The sequence below is a fragment of the Canis lupus genome, chromosome 1 (genome assembly GCF_003254725.2).
Source record: "Canis lupus dingo isolate Sandy chromosome 1, ASM325472v2, whole genome shotgun sequence".
NCBI lineage: Eukaryota > Metazoa > Chordata > Mammalia > Carnivora > Canidae > Canis > Canis lupus.
In genome coordinates, this window is record NC_064243.1 from 61863589 (window position 1) to 61881366 (window position 17778).

General features: G+C 36.2%; 2 protein-coding genes across 9 annotated transcripts in view; one reads left to right on the forward strand and one right to left on the reverse strand.

Annotated features, from left to right (window-relative positions):
- HSF2 (heat shock transcription factor 2) overlaps positions 1-1672 on the forward strand; it is a 40811-nt gene extending 39139 nt beyond the window's left edge. For 7 of the 8 annotated variants that reach the window (XR_007413321.1, XR_007413312.1, XR_007413314.1 and 4 more), the window contains one exon: positions 1546-1672. The gene's annotated coding sequence lies outside the window, so the exon portion shown is untranslated. Of the gene's footprint in view, positions 1-1323 lie in introns of all 8 variants that reach the window. The other variant, XR_007413313.1, reaches the window with a different exon arrangement.
- The window catches only part of SERINC1 (serine incorporator 1), a 31924-nt gene that overhangs the window by 1762 nt on the left and 12384 nt on the right, over positions 1-17778 (reverse strand). The window contains exons 2-9 of the mRNA XM_025422904.3: positions 15162-15323; positions 11670-11839; positions 5372-5451; positions 4993-5130; positions 3285-3454; positions 3085-3175; positions 1773-1917; positions 1440-1670 (exon numbers count right to left, since the gene is read on the reverse strand). Coding sequence (XP_025278689.1) covers positions 1440-1670; positions 1773-1917; positions 3085-3175; positions 3285-3454; positions 4993-5130; positions 5372-5451; positions 11670-11839; positions 15162-15323 — 1187 coding nt within the window. The remainder of the gene's footprint in view (positions 1-1439; positions 1671-1772; positions 1918-3084; positions 3176-3284; positions 3455-4992; positions 5131-5371; positions 5452-11669; positions 11840-15161; positions 15324-17778) is intronic.

A 17778-nucleotide genomic window follows, 5' to 3' on the forward strand; every position in this document is an offset into this window, starting at 1 on the left:
ATTAAAGGAATAAAGGAAATCAGCTTCCGAATTAGTTCTTTTACTAATACAAGGTCTTTACGTACAGGTCCCCACTTTCCGAAAGTTTGTATTAGGCCATTTTACTTTTACAAAAAAACCTACATAAAGTGTAAACAGCTTTTCTCTTAAAAGTAAAATTTCTCGTGTTTCTTTCATGTAGCAAAAAAAGGTACTAAACTGTAGATCTTTCATAAAAATGAATTCGTATAATACAAGCATTAAGAAAGTAGGGGGGAACCTGTATTTCTGGCTTAGTAGTTCTGAGCAGAGAAATGGAGTGTGGATAAGAGTATTGTTATAAAAGACTTATCAATCCTGCCTCGTGAAAAAGTATAATCTGTTCAAAGTGTATATGGGAACCACTCTCCCACCTTCAGCCTTTTCAGATTTAAGAGATTGGGACGGAAATACATGCCCAATTTATCTGGTTTTTGTGCAAATGAAAAATACCAAAAATATTTTTCATTTAAAAAAGATTTTGTTTTTCAGTAATCTCTGAAGCATGGGGCTCAAACTCACAACCCTGAGGATCAGTCGCATGCTTCTCTGACTGAGCCAGCCAGGGGCCCCCAATCTAAAGTCTTAACGTTTACTATTATCTGACAGTCAAAGCTGTGAATTACTGAGGACTACACGGATTCTTTATCACTTAATAGGCTGCAGTGTAGGGATTTTAAAAAATACATGCCAGTAAAGTCTCTCAAAATGAAGAATACTCTTTTACCTACATCTTTTTTCTACATTTTTAACTAAATCTTTTATCTACATTTTTTTCTGGTATTCAAAGTCTTCTTACAAATTAAGGATATTCTGCATTAAAAATGATTAAAAACAGAACTGTCCAAACCATATAGTTCTATTTGAATCTTAAATTGAATTTATCCATAATCATTTTGACAAAATTAGAAATTTTTGAAAACAAAATATATAAACTACCTTCCTATTACTATAGATTTATAGATTGTGAAGTGATAAAAAAAAGCATAAATTACAGCTATGAAGAGTTCTAAGGATCCAATCTTAGAGTAGCCATTTATCTTTATCTACATTAATGTATTTCCACCTCAATTCTGAAAACTTAAGTGCTTTTAACAACAGTTTGAACAAAAGGAAAAATTACAGTGTCAAAAAAAATAAAAACATTGTGTTGGATCAACTATCAACATGGTAATTCTATTTCTATATGTCAATTTCATGAAGCTTTCTATTTTAATTTCTTCAAGATTGGGAAGTATTTCACTATTAACGCCAAAGCAAGGAAGTAAAAGTACGTTTCTCATACTGATCTCATTATTCATGTAGATGTAAATTTTGAAATACCCTGGAGGAGAAAAAGTACTTCCTACCACATGTTTTGCAATGGAATCATGAAAAACATCAAAATTTCCACATGTGGAGTTTTCATGAAATATAATTACCTGTACCAGTTGGTAAGGGTCATCATGATATAAAGTGAAGCCAAGAAAAGCATGAAGTGAAAGAAGGAGTAACTATAAGTAACACCATCCCTTTCATTATCTACAGCTCGGTGAACATCATCTCCATCCTCCAGTGACCCATCACTTCTGGCTCCACCATCTTCTATTAATGTTGATTCATCACTGGTTAGAGTCAATTTATTAACCTGACTGTTGTTTGAAGTGCGGATGCTGCATGAAAGTTAAGGAAGAGAGAAGGAAAAAGGGTATTTTTAAAAAAATGATTTTTATACGAATGGCTAAGATTTCTTGTTAATCCACAATTTTTCTTACCTTGAATAAAACACACACAATAAAAAGAGGATCAGTCCTATAATTCCTTGAGCATGCCACCACTGGACGGACTGCCCCTCCTTTGGGATAGTGCTTGTTGTATTGTACCCAATTATGCTTAGTAGACTTGGGTTGCAATTAGTTTCTGTAATGTAAATTAAGGTCAAATTAAAATGTCAGAATAGTATAAAAAGTAATTTATTTTTCAGGGCCTAGTTACATTTCTTTAAAACGCTTTATGTCCTTGCATATTCAAAAAATTTTCCTGGAAAATGGTACAAGTGCAAGAAAAAAATACTTGGAGATAAGTATTTGTTAATGATGAGACCTTTGAAATACTATAGTGCTGATTTTACAGAAATGCCCAGAAAAACCAAGTAATTTCATTTTTTTTTTAAAGATTTTATTTATTCATGAGAGACAGAGAGAGAGAGAGAGAGGCAGAGACACAGGCAGAGGGAGAAGCAGACTCCACGCAGGGAGCCTGATGTGGGACTCGATCCCGGGTCTCCAGTATCAAGCCCTGGACCAAAGGGAGGCGCTAAACCGCTGAGCCACCCAGGGATCCCCCAAGTAATTTCATTTTAAACCTCAAGTGAAAACGAGGGTATTAAACATATGTGAAATTTAGATGAGCTCTCCTAAGTATAATAAAATTCAGGGCAGCCCGGGTGGCTCAGTGATTTAGCGCCACCTTCAGTCTTATAATTTTGTTAGTGAAATAAACAAAATGAAAACATACACAGTGATAAATCAAACATAAAAACGGTATTATTTCCATACTGTTTATTCCTCTAGAGGCTTTTCTTTTTTGAAAGACGGATTTATTTTAGAAAAAGGGAGGAAAAGTGAGAACAAGAGAGTGTGCCTCCCCAGCCCCACCTCCCCAGAGAGGGGGGAGAGAATTTCAAGCAACTCCCTGCTGAGTGATCAGGGGAATTAATCTCAGGATCCATGAAATCATGACATGAACTGAAATCAAGAGTCAGACACTTAATCCACTGAGCCACCCAGGTGCCCCTAGAGGCTTTTTAAAATATCTTAATTTCACAAAATGACCATCTTTGAAAAAAAAAAAAAAAAAAGTTGCAGAATTCACTAAAAATAAACAAACCCGGGGATCCCTGGATGGCTCTGAGGCTTAGTGGCCTTTGGCCCAGGGCGTGACCCCAGAGTCCCGGCATCGAGTCCCACATTGGCTCCCTGCATGGAGTCTGCTTCTCCCTCTGCCTGTGTCTCTCATGAATGAATAAAAATCTTAAAAAAAAAATAAATAAATAAAAATAAATAAACCCAAGCAAACAAAACATACCTGGTTCATTGGTCATAGCAGACCATGTCAAGTACATTGTGTAGACTGTGATTACTGAGGACTGTAACAAACCAGACCTGGGTTGTGATTCCTACAAAGAAAATTTAAGCAAGACAAATAAATATTCTGACATCATTAAAAATTTAGGAAAACTTAGAAAAATGGAAACTTCATAAAAACTAATGACATAAAGATCATACTTGGATTTTTGGCAGTATAGACATTACAGAAGCACCAAGGCATAGGAGCATGTTGACACTGATGAATGCTTTATTTTCTGAACAACTGGCTGGATGAGTATAGTAAATGAAGAATAGGACAATAGCAACTAAAGACAGCAGGTAATTCAGAGCTGTAGCTGATAACAATGCTGTGAAAGAAATAATTTGACAATTAGAATTTAGGCTCATTTTCAAAACAATCATTTTATTCAAAATGTATTTTAAGCAACTAACATTGTCAGCATTATGCAGGCTATAAAAGCAGGAAGAATATTATTTCTGAAGTTTATCATAGATTTTATAGTCTTCACACAGAGCTCACTCACTATAGGACTTTCAAGGACAATAAGTAATATATTAAATAATATCTCTTACAGACATTCACATACATTAACCATAATTTTCAAAATACAGAAAAAGAAGAGGAAAATTGAATGCTAAGCCCACAAAATGATGCTTTTCCCTATTAACTAATTATTTTTTACTTTTTTAAATGTAGGGCTCCATGCCTAGTGTGGAACCCAACTCAGAGCTTGAACTCATGACCCTGAGATCAAGAGTCCATTGCTTAACCAAACCACCCAGGTGCCCCTTAACTACCTTTAAGAAGTTTTCATTATGTAACAGTAAGTCATTATTATTTAATGAGACAAACCAAGTTTCTTCTATGTAAATTAAAACATATACAATGTATTTTTGTGCTAATGTGTGATCTGTATACAGGTGGTTTATGTAGATATGCCTGAAGGGATTCACCCAACAAATTAATTGAACACCTACAAAGTTCTAAGCACTGGTGGTACAGCAGGGAACAAATGCATTAGATTTGCATTAAAGAGTGAGGTGTTGTATAAAAGTGAATTTTCCAAATTACTGAAGCTTATTTCTCTGAATAATAAACTCTCTTAGCTGAAACTCAGAACATTTCACGTAAGAATTCAGACTGACGGCTTTTGAAAGAAATCAGAAAAAATCTAATCAATACTGAGTCCATGTATCTACAAGGCAACTACTATGTGAAACTGAGCAGCAGCTATGCACCTTAACTAGGGTCTTCATCATAGTTCTGTTCGCACAAGTACAGACTACTATGCACTTAACCTGGTTCTCTTCCCTCCTTTTCATCACCTGCAGTAAGCAAATGAATTCGATCCTTATTTTGCTATAACCAGAAGATTCAAGCTCCTAATTACAAGTAAAATATTTGTCACACTTACACAAGAATTCCCCTTGGGTGTTACTGATACACAAAAAGGCATCTTCCTACTTACATAAAATAAAATGTTCGACTTGCTTTTTATATTTTTCTGCATGCTGATGTTTATGAATTATGCCATTGTTTATTTCTAGCAGTCCTAGTCCCTTTAATATTTTTAAGCTGCTGTAGAATAGAACAATTAGGCTGTTAAAAGTACCTCCTGTCGGCAGTAGCCTTTGTGCTACATCTAGTTTAGCAGTTCAAGGTATTTTGGATTATATCCTAGCTCTTGAGTATGATGTCCTTGATTCCCCAGAAGCTCTCTCAGCAAGTTGCTGACAGAATGTGATACAATGCCACTCACAAACTTGTAAACACTTCTTCACAAAAATTTGTCCTAAAAATCCTGATTTCCCTAAAGGCTACATACATGCTCTCACCTTCAAAGTTCATCTATCTTGAGGATGCTCTGTAAGACAAAAGGCTTACCTGCATACCAGCATCTTGAGTTCCCTTCTTCCATTTTTTCAACCCACGATTCATTCCATGAATGGGCAAAATCAATAAGTAAGACTAGCTGTATGAGGATGAAGCAAAAGGCACCTGCCATGCCTACATAAAACCACACTGAAAGAAAAAAACACACATACAAATGAGTGGCTGGTTCACTTTTTGTTATTTCGTCTTCATAATGACAATACACAAAGGGGGGAAAATAATATTTTACACAATTGCCTTGATTTTGCCAACTGGAAAAAAAAAAACAAAACACCAAAAAAACAAAACAAGTGGTGTTACAGTTCCAGGCAACAGTTATGTCAGTTTCTTTATAAAACATCAACATCACACAAGAAAAAAGATTTATTACCAGTTGTAAAAGTTCCTTCTGGAATGAAGAAAGCCCCAATAATAATCGCAATTGCTGTGGCAAATTTAAAGAACCAAAATCTAAAAGAAATAGAGATACATTTTACTAATAAATATTCACTCAGTAAATAGTTTCATGTATGAAATCTTTTAAGAGCATCTGAAAAAATAGCTAGAGTTTACATGACTGTTTAGGACAATGTTAAGAAAGATAACTCATGAGAAAATGAGAATATTCTATATTCATGATTTTATTTTATTTTATTTTTAAAGATTTATTTATTTATTCATGATAGAGAGAGAGAGAGGCAGAGACATAGGCAGAGGAAGAAGCAGGCTCCATGGGTCTCCAGGATCGCGCCCTGGGCCAAAGGCAGGTGCTAAACTGCTGAGCCACCCAGGGGATCCCCTATATTCATGATTTTAAAAAATTAATCAGGTATGATGCTAAATGAAATAAGTCAGAAACACAAATACCTTAGGATTTCACTCATATGTGGAGTTTAACAAAGAAAACAAATGAAGAGGAAAAGATAAACAAAAAAACCTCCCAGACTTTAAATACAGAGAACTAGTAGATGCCAGAAGGGAGGTGGGTGAAATCGGTAAGAGATTAAGAGGACACATATCTTGATGAATGCTGAAAAATACATAGAATTGTTGAATCATTAAACTCTGATAGTAACAAAAAAACTGGCTTTTAGGACATCAGCATCTTGATGTTGTAAAAGTCCCTATTTTTGTTCCCTGTTTTTAACAACTACTTAGGCATCCATCCATCAATAGAAGTGCCTCTGTGGAGTTGTGAGATCCAGAAACATTTGCCAAGAAACCCAAAAGGAATTTTCAGCACCTTTGTATTTCATAATAGGCAGGTGGACTTTGGCCTGCAGAACCAATGAACTTCCCGAACCCCTCCCAGCTTTTCCCAGTTGGGGAAAAGCTTGAGTGCTGATGCTGGCAAATACCCATGACTGAGAAACACTTTATAAAAGTCTAGCCTTCTGGGGGAAGATTCCAGAATGGCATGTGCATGTGTTGGGAGCAAGGAGCGTGGGGTTGGGGTGGAGAGATGAGTTTGGTGCAGAGAGGGGAAGAGAAACTTTGCCAGCACTGCCCCTGCACCATGGCAATACAGTATGAACGTTATCTGGCGGCAGCCTCTCCCATGGAGAAAAATGAGAGCTTTGAGTGACAGCTACCCCAACTCTGTGGGACAATTCTGGAGAAACCCATTTTTGTCCAGAAGCACCCAGATTACTGAAGCAGGACCTCCGTGACTAAAGAGAGAGAGGACATGAAGAAAGCAGATAGGAATATCAAAAAGCACTACAGGAACAGTTTCTGCCAACTACATTCAGGACTTCAGCAGGAAATACACTCACATATCTCTGGGACATCCTCAGCTAAGGATCTGTTGCTGGCTGTGTGGGACGCCAAACACTGGGAGTATATTAAACCCACAGCTCCCACTCTGCTGCCAGCTACTTGTGTGTGCTCCAGAGTGTCGCAACAAGAGCCAATGCAGGCACGAGAGTGCTCTGAGGAAAACATGGTGTGTGGCAAGGGAAAAACTGTAGACTTGAGCTGTAGTGGTACCTTCTGGGAAACAAAAAAGACTTTCTAGTGGCCAGCAAGGTGAGTTGTAAGAACCAGACAAGTCATAAAAACTTAAGATTTCTTCCACAAAGGGGAGCAAGAAATGTGAAGTGTGTAAATACAAGGTCAGAGAGAACCCCAGATACATAAACAGAATTAAGAAGAGTATACCCCATCTGAAGGCAACCAGTAAAGACTTGAGATATCTGCTATCTCAAGCAGCAACACAAAACTACATGGAACATTAAAAAAAAAAAAAAGCATTCCATCACCAAAAGATAATAATCCAACAACTGAGCTCAAAGGCATGGAATCTTGCAACCTATTGGCTAAAGAACCAAAATAGCTGCTTTAAGGAGACTCAATGAGCTAGCAGAAAACACAAAAAAGAAAAAATCAGGAAAATAAATACGTGAACAAAATGAGAAATTTAGCAGAGCCAGAAATCATAAAAAAAGAACCAAATTTTGGAGCCAAAGAATCTGATGAAAGAAATAAAAAATGCAAGAGAACACGTGCAGGAGGGTAGATCAAATGTAGGACAGAGTAGGTGACCTAGAGAACTTAAATTTTGAAATAACCAGATAAAAGTGAGCAGAGGAAAAAAGAATGAAAAACAACAAAGAAAGCCCATTTGATCCATGGTATCTAAACACTGGAATAATTAGCATTCCAGAGAGGGGAGGAGACAAATACTGGGGCAAAGTTTATTTAAAGAAGTAAGAGAATTTCCCAAGCATGGGAAATACACATCCAAGTTCACAACTCTAAGACGCAAGATGGGTGGAAGATAAAGAGAAGATCCTAAAAGCAGCCAGAGAGAAAAAGGATTGTAATCTACTAAGGATCTCCCACTAAAATATAAGTGGATTTCTCAGCAGAAATGCTATAGGCTAGGAGAGAGGGGAATGAAACCTTCCAAGTTTTGAAAGAAAAAAACTGCCAGCCAAGAATACTCTATCCATCCAGAGTCATCCTTCAGATACGAAAGAGAAATAAAGACTTTCCCAGATAAATAAAAGCTGAGTTCACCACCCCAGACCTACCTTGCACAAAATGGTGAAAGTTCAAGCTCAAATGAAAGATGCTGATTAGTGACATGAAAACATACAGAGTATGTAACAAACTGATGAAGATAAATACACAGTAAGATTACAGAAACTAATTCTATAATATGACATGTTAACATTTACCTATAAAGGTTAATGAGAAGTGTTCAACTATTCAGTACTATGTTAATATACAATATAAAAAAGGTAAACTATGACATAAAACATACAAAAGGGGAGGAGTAAATAGGTAGGGCTTTTGTATACAACTGAAGTAGCTCTCAGCATAAAATAGACCTTTTTATCTAAAAGATGTTTATGGAAGCCTCACAGTAACCACAAAGCAAAAACCTAGATTCACAAAAGATAAAGGGAAACAAAGCATACCACCAGAGAACACCAATGTAATTACAAAAGCAGGCAGAAATGAAGGGAAAAGAAACAATGGAAATACAAAACAACCAGAAAGCAATGAATACGGTAACATTATGAAGGCCTTACATATCAATAATTATCTGTTATTAAGTGTGTCTGTACTAAAGTTACCAATCAAAAGGCATGGTGTGGCTAGATGGATTAAAAACCAAGACCCAACTATATGCCGCACAGAAGACTCACTTCAGGCTCAAAGTGCAGGGATAGTAAAGGATATCCCATGCAATTGGAAAGCAAAAGAAAGTAGGGGAAGCATACCTATACCAAACAAAATAAACTTTAAGACAAAAAAGGTAACACAAGAGACAAACGTGGCCGTTATATAATGATAATGGGGCCAACTCAATTCTCCACAAAGATACAACCACTCTAAGTATATATATGCCCAACACCGGAACACTTACATACATCAAGCAAATTCTAACAGTTTTTTTTTTTTTTTTTTTTTTAAGATTTTATTATTCATGAGAGAGAGGCAGAGACACAGGCAGAGGGAGAAGCAGGCTCCACGCTGGGGGCCTGACGTGGGACTTGATCCCAGTTCTCTAGGATCAGGCCCTGGACTGGAGGTGGCGCTAAACCACTAGGCCACCGGGGCTGCCCAAATACTAACAGATTTTAAGGGAGAAATGGACAATACTAGTAGTAGACTTCAGTACCCCACACTTTCAGCAATGGATAAACCCTCCAGACCGAAAATCAACACAGAAATGCTGAATTTGAACCATGTGTTAGGCCAAATGGACCTAACACATTTATAGACCATTTCAACCAACATCAACAGAATACACATTCTTCTTGAGTGTACATGGAACATTCTCCAGTATGAACAGATCCTATGATAAGACCCAAAAAAGTCTTCAAATTTAAGACTGAAATCATACCAAGTATTTTTTTCCAGCTACAACAGAATGAAACTAGAAACTGCAAAAGCAGTTCCTCGAGGAAGTATATAGTGACAAATGCATGTATTAAGAAAACAGTAAGACCTTTAACAACCTTACCAATATAAGTAACTTAAGGACTTGAAAAAAGAAGGTCAAAGCAGAAGCAGGGAAATAACAAAAATCAGAGTGGAAATAAACGTGATACAGAACAGTAAAAAATAGAAAAGATCAATGAAACTAAGAGAGTATTTCAAAAAGATGAAACCAACAAATCTTCAGCTAGACTAAGAAAAAAGAATACTCCAAATCAGAAACGAGAGGAAACATTAAAACTGATAACTATGGAAATGCATACGTTCATAAGAAACTCCTATAAAGAATTATATACCAACAAATTGGATACCCAAAAGATATAAATTCTTAAAAAACATACAACCTATCAAGACTAAATCAAGAAGAAACAGAAAATCCAATTAAAAAATGGGCAGAGAAACTCATATATTTTTCCAAAGACATCCAAATGGCCAAAGTATATGAAAAGGTGCTCAATATCACTAATCATCTGGGAAATATAAATCAAAGCTATTATGAGATATCATCTCACGCTTGTTAGAATAAAATGGCTATCATTAAGAAGAAATAAGTGTTGACAAGGACATGGTGAGGAAAGGAACACTTGTGCACTGTTGGTGGGAATGTAAACTAGTTCAGCCACTATGAAAAACAGTATAGTTTCCTTAAAAGATTAAGAGAAACTGCCATCTGATCCAGCAATTCCACTTCTACTTATATATCTAAAGGAAATGAAAACCAGACACCAGAAAGATATCTCTCTCCCATGTTTACTGCAGCATTATTCACAATAGGCAAGATATGAAAACAACCCAAATGTCTGTCAATGAATGAAGAAACCATAGTATTGATACACAACTGATTATTAGCCACGAGAAAGAAATCCGGCCACTGGCAAGGACACACAACTACGAAGGCACTGTGCTGAGCTAAGCCAGAGAGAAAGACAAATACCACAGGATCTTTCACTCATATGTGAAATCTGAAAAAAACTGAACCTGTAAAAATTGAGAATAGAATGGTTACCAGAATATAGGGTATGTGGGGGGAATTGGGAGATGTCATTAAAGAGAACAAACTTGCAACCAATAAGTAAGTCCTGGAGATCTAATGCACAGCACCGTGGTTACGGGCAGCAAAACTGAATTAGACTTCCATGTTGCTAACTGTTCTCTCACCAGAAAGAAATAACTGTGTGACATGACTGAGGTGTTGGCAAACTCTACAACGGTAATCATACTGCAATAAACAAATGAAATCAACACTTTGTATATGCTAAATCTACAATGTTATGTCAATTTTATCTCAAAAAGAAAACATGTAAGAAGATGGTTGTAAGAGTGCCATGTGCATGCTACTTTGATTAGAATATTATCTCAGGGAATTGTTGTCATAGTCTTCTGTGATGCACTCTGAGAAGGGTTTAAAAACATTTAATATAGTTGTAGAAGCACAAGCACAAACCAATGACTACAAGGACAAAATACATCAACCTGTCACAGTACATTTTTTCACTAATATTTGTATTTCACTTATTCATTCTTCCTGTATTTGGTAGCATAATGTTAATAAATAAGTGACAGCAGATGCTCAAAAACAATTTTTAAAAAATTTATGAGGAGAAAAGAACAGATAAAATTCAAAATATTCAAATTAAGTACCAGAATAGAGGCTCTCCATTAAAGGAGATTAATTAAAGGGACCCTGAAGTTTCTTTCTAGATTGTCTAGTTACAACCAGCCATAACCAAGTTCAGTTTCATGTAGTAAGACTGGTCTACCAAGAGCTAAGGAGGAGGAGGAATGAGTTCCTCATTATTAACATATCCTCTTAAAAAAAAAATTTTTTTTTGAGAGAGAGAGCACAAGCAGGAGGGAACAGAGGGAGAGAAAATCTCAAGCCGACTCCACATGGAGTTCAGAGCCTGACTCGAGGCTAAATCTCATGACCCTGAGATCACGACATGAGCTGAAACCAAGAGTTTGATATTCAACTGGCTGTGGCCCCCAGGTGCCCTGGTAGATCCTCTTTTTCAGATGAAACTATAAAACATCATGCACCAGAGATTATACCAATAAATAACCCAAGGCTACTACTTAGTATTTCTAAAATCTGATATTCTCAGTAAAGATATTTTTATCTGTTCATTCATGAATAACAAAAGAATTGTGCAAACTGTTTAAATTAAGTCTCTTTCGACAGACTCAAAATTACTTAGAAAAGCCTCCCCAGACTTCTGTATTACTCAAAGACGTACCCATTATGCACTGCAGCTCTTGGATCACTGCTGCTCTTCACTTTGATCATTAGCAGAGAAAGGAGAAGATAGAACATAGCCAAGCCAAAGCACAGACGGTATACAGCTTTATAGCCAACCAGAATATTACACGGAACGATGCCTTTTTCATTTTCACAAAATCCAGGAATCTAGAAAACAAAGAGTTTATGATGTAGAATTTTTTCAATAAAAATGAAAGTTCTATGTAATCAATAGTTTTAAGGTTCAGAAAACAAATTTCCTTTACAGTTAATGCTGAATATGTAATCGAGGTATGTCCAGAACTTTTTTTTTTTTTTTAAAGATTTTGTGACAGAAAGAAAGAGATCAAGAGAACACAAGCAGAGGGAGGGGCAGACGGAGAGGGAGAAGAGACTCCCTTCTGAGCAGGAAGCCTGACGTGGGGCTCAATCCCAGGACCTATCGTGACCTGAGCCAAAGGCAAACGCTTACCTGGTTTAACTGACCAAGCCACCCAGGCAACCCTGGAACATTTTCATCAGATAGATGCTTAACTCTCTTTGCATTTTATGTAAGCCCAAGATAAACTGTAAATGCTGATCCAAAACTGGATGTTTATCCTGACTTGTAGATTTATTCTAAATTTTCTAAAATTTGCATTCTCCTGTGATATGCTGACTTACCTGTACTAGAGAAATACAATCAATAAAAGCTTAAGGAATTATAAAGTCAGTTTCTAAATAATGAAAAAAACAATGAAGGCTTCTCAAAGCCAAGGTGACCTAAATACATTTTGAGTTTGGTCTCTTAGTCTACAAGTGTTATTTCTTTTTTTCTTTTCTCTAAGATTTTATTTATTTATGAGAGACACAAGGAGAGGGAGTAGCCATGCCCTGAGCCAAAGACATGCTCAACTACTGAGCACCCAGGTGTCCCTACAAGTATTATTTCTGATAATGAATAGATTTGGATTAACAAATAGCTGACACTGATTTTATTTTTTAACTTAGAATTCTGAGAAAGAGTGATAGCCATTACAGAAGAATCAGAACACAAACACAAATAATAAAATTTAAAAAATCGTGACATAAATGGGGTAGTCCTCAGAACTACATACACTACTCTTATGTATGAGAATGAATTATTTCCTCTAGAAAATGTTAAAGCAAACCAATATGCCAAAATATAACTGTTAATCTGCGCCTTTAAAAATAAGAACTTAAAATTATATTTAAGCTAATGGGAAGCCACGAAATTTCCTTTTGCTAGTTCCTACAGTCTGTAAGCTCTTTCCTGGTCTCACTTAAACCTCATCTTTCCAACCCAGTTTAAGCCCTTTGGAATATATACTTACCTATAATCACTTGCAACATGTACTCAAGTAGACACCCTTAATTATCCCGCTCCCTTATATGAGAGCAGGATACCACCTGGCAAATTCCCATTATTAAATTAATTCAACCACCTACAGTAGTCAGGTTAAGCTAGTTCAGTAACAACCCCCAAATGTCAGTGGCTTAAACAACACAGGTATAGTTCTTGCTCTTGCCCATGTATGTAACTGGTCTTGGTAGTCACTTCAGCAGGAGTTCAGACTGTTGGAGAAGCCACTGGTTCAAATGATGTACATGTTGTGACAGATAAAAAAGGAAATCAATAAGTACAGGCTGATATGTTTTCTTAAATTCACAACTCACTGGTCAGTACTAGAGACATGGCCCTACATATCACAAGCACTCTAGGAAATGCAAATCTTTGATGACCTTCAGAAAGCAAAGCAGCAGAAATATTTGGTGATGAGAATTAACATCCACCAACTAAACTATTTATAACCAAAGTCAACTGGATCCATGACGAAACCATATAAATGTCTTTTGCTTACGCCCAGGACTCAAGTACCCAGGCCATCCACATCTCCTATGTACAATGCTAGTTACTTTCACAATCATAATAATCTCATTTCCCAAATTTTCATCATCTTTCCTTACTGCTATGCAAACCTAAGCAGACACTCACTATGCTTTAAAACTGCCATACTCTCTCAGCCTCAAATTTTCTATAGTCACTCATCTTGTTTGGTGGAAAGCCAACTTCTATACCTTCTCTTGATCACTTTCTTCCTCTCTCCCTCATACAGACTGAAGCTCATATCTTCAACTCCTCTCAAAATACAAATTTTTACAAAATACAAATCATTAAATCTCATCCTAAAAAATCCTTTTAGGATTTGCAATATTGCAGACCTCAGCTGTCCTCTCAGACCTCCATTTTTGCTATAAAACTCCTCAAATTAGCAGTTAATAACTAAAATGGATAAATTTTCTCAGGGCACCTGGGTGGCTCAGTGACTGAGAATCTGCCTTTGGCTGAGGTCATGATCCTGGGGTCCTGGGATCGAGTCCCACATCAGGCTCCCTATGGGAGCCTGCTTCTCCCTCTGCCTGTGTCTCTACCTGTGTCTCTCATGAACAAATAATACAATCTTAAAAAAAAATTCCTCATGGCTATATGATTCTTCTCCTATTTCTGGTCCCAGCACTCTGAAGATGTACTGGCAGTCAAATACTTTCTTCCTAAGGTCTGCATAACAGGGCATTCCCTTGTTTCATTGTTTTTTCCTTGTTTCCTATAAAAGTTTCCCTTTTCTCTACCAACCCCTTTTAGTAAGAGCTTTTGTCAAAGTTAGAGTCCGGCTTGCTTTGAATGGTCTTCTTCAGCATATGCTGCCATGATTTCAAACTTTCACCTCCAGATCCAAAACACCTCTAGCTAGGATCTCTTTTTTGTGACATTCTGTGTTTTCTACTTCTTGTTGGATACACACAAAAACACACTCACTCTCACATGTACGTAATGCAGTATCTCTAAGTCAATGTTTTACAAACTATATTTTCCTCATCTTTTATAACCTGATTTCTTAAAATAAAATAAAAAAACCACTATTTTTCTTTTTCTAGGTTAACAGTAAGTTTCCTCCTAGTTGTCTAGAATCAGAACCTGGGTATTATGTAGGATTCTATCACTGACAATATTTAAATCCAGTTTTAGTTAATTCTACATCCAGAAAAGCTATTGCTAGCCTTCTATACAGTTCTTGATCACATGATTAAAAGAGACTCCAAAATTAACTGCTTGACTTCTAATTATCAGATCAGTCTTCCTAAAGCATACACTCAACAAGTTCTTTATCCTCATCTTGCTTCCTACTTTCAACCTCTGCATATAAAAGTTCTACTCATTCTTAGAATGTCCCTTTTTCCCTAAGTCCCACTGAGTTCTGACATTTAACTGATTAGACTTATTTCTCATTACCACAGCCCATTTTCTGTACCACATTCACAGAACTTCAGCTTATACATATTTTATATTCTTTCCTAAAAAACTATAAAGATTACTAAACTTAGAATTACATATTATCTTACTTTGTGGATTACAGTTTCTAAAACTCAACAGTTTTATGCATACTAATTATACAGGTTCAGTTAATCGATTAAAAAAAAAAAAACTAACCTTATTCAGCTGTTCTTCCATTCCTGGTATTAACATTACACAAGCTACACATACTCCAACAAGCAGGAAAAGTGCATAGATCAATCTAGTCACAGTAGAGTTGTTTCCACTTGGACAGCATCGACATAGCAAACATGGGGCACTGCCACATAAACATGGTATCTGAGGAGAAAGAATATTAAAAATCTGTAGAGTTTAAAATGATACAGTGAAAATTTGTTTCATCCACTCAAAAAAAGAGAAAGGACTGAAGTTAAATTACCAAGGAACAAAATGTATTCGGTTTACATATAATTATTCACAAACTATAAAACTTATTAATTTCCATATAAAGGACCAAAGTCCAACATAAAAGTGCTTGATCTCTACATTAAAATAAATCAAATCAGTTAAAACAACAAAGAAAAAAAATCACCAGCAGCAAAGAGTTCACCTAAAACAAAACAGAATATTCATGATTACAAGCCCATCACCCACCTCCTGTCCTTTAACTCCCAGTTATCATAGTGGTAAATTCACAAAATTCTGAGAATTCTCAAATACCCTAGAAGAGAAAAGGAAGGAAATGGGCATCCCTATCTTCTTCCTTTTTTGAATTGGTGGTAGTGAAAACTCCAGCTAGATAACTTTCTCCAGTGGAACTCCACACTAAACTACTAGTATGTACCTGGGGAACAGGATACTTCCCTCAACAGGAGAGTTGAACATTGATAAGCACATTTGCCACTATTTCAGAAAGGCAAAGCGTTAAGTGTTCTCACAAGTACGGACCATCACCTAGGCTGAACGCCACCACACCGTCAGACTTCAGAAAAATTGAACAGACTAGGATATTCCAGCCTTTTAGCTATAGCTCTGGGGAGAAAGTCTCAGAAACCAAGGGAAGGGAATATTGCAGAAGTCAAACACACTACAGCAAGCAGCATAATGCAGAAACAAAGCTGTTTATATCAAGCTTAAACAAGACAGAAATAAGTCACAGCAACTATGCAAACATACTCTAGCAAAAAATATATAAGCACATCCCTCAGGGGAAGGAAAAAACTAGGGTGACAGAGAGACAATTGAAGAATCCAGTCTGAAACAAAATATAACTCAGTAAGAAAAGGAAATTCTGTACAAGTGCAAATCAAAGAGTTCAAGATGAAATGGGAAAATAAGATGAGCAGAGAAAGTCAAACTTTAAAAAAAAATTTTTTTAGAAAGTCAAACTTAAAGAATAATTATCGAGAAACAAAATTGACAACTGAAAAAAAATTACAGAAAAAAAGCTTGAGATAATTTCTATGAACGTAGGTCAAGAGAGATGCAGTTAATACTGAGGACACATATCCTACTGCCCTAACCAATGGAAAAAATTAAAGCAATAGTTTTTCAGACAATTAACAAGAGGTGATTGCAGGACAGTAATTTCTGATAGAGGAAACAATGTGAGCAACATGACTGACTCCTCTTTCTGCCTGGGAGAGCTTCCGAGTGCAGGCAGAGGCCAGCAGTACCTGAATTAAGGAGATAAGAAGTAGGAGCTGGAACAGAGTTGGATGCTGAGAGAAATAAAGGTAGCTAGAGTTTAAAGACAGAATCCTGGAGAGGAGAAAGTGACAGAGTAAGCTCTGGAAATCTGCAGAGGTGTCAGCTTGAGTCTTCAGCAAAGCAGTGATCAGTGCATGCATTTGAATAAATTACCCAACAAGAGGTAAGAGTTGGTATTCCCACCAGCCATAGTGGAAACACCTTGGAATCCAGGAGACATTGAGCTATAGGCAATTACTTAGAAAAAAAATGAGTCATAAAACTAAAGGCTGCTCCAGTCTCACTCAACAAAGCCAAAGGAAACACTGAAAAGATCAAATTTTCTTCAAGTAACTCACCTATGCCCAAGAATATTTTCTTTTTAAATACAAGTACATCCAGCATCCCTCTAGGTAAAATTTATAATGTCTGACATCTAATAAAGAATTGATAGGTATACAAAAAGGCAGGAAAATACAACCTTTAATGGGAAAAACCAATAAAAAAATCAACCTGATAATAACACAAATGACTAAATTGTAATAACAAAGTTTTATTTTAACTATATTTCATAAGCTCAAGGAGACAAAAAAAATCAGCACATTAAGAAGGAGATGTAGAAGATAACTTAAAAGATCTCTATCAAATCTAAAAAAAAAAACCAAATACAGTCACTGAACCAAAAATACTAAGACTACAAAAAGGGTTAATAAACCCAAAGATAAAGCAAATGAGACAAAAATGCTAGGACAGAAATGAACAGAACATCAGCGTAGACCACTTCAAACAGCCTAATGGAAGTGAAATTGGAGTTCTCAGAGAGGAGATGAGACAGAAGAGTTCATCTCAGGAAATAATTGTCTAAATATCCCCCAATTTAATCAAGATTATAAATTCACAGATCCAAGCAGCTCCATGAAATTCTAGCAAAATACACATGATGGAAACCACACCAACTTATAATCAAACTACTTAAAAACAACCATGAACAGAAAAATATTTAAGAAGCAGGCAGAAAAATTAAGGCATTTAATATAAAAAGATAAATATCCATTAACAATTTAAAAACTGCAAGCCAAAAATAATTACTGAAAAAAAACCATAA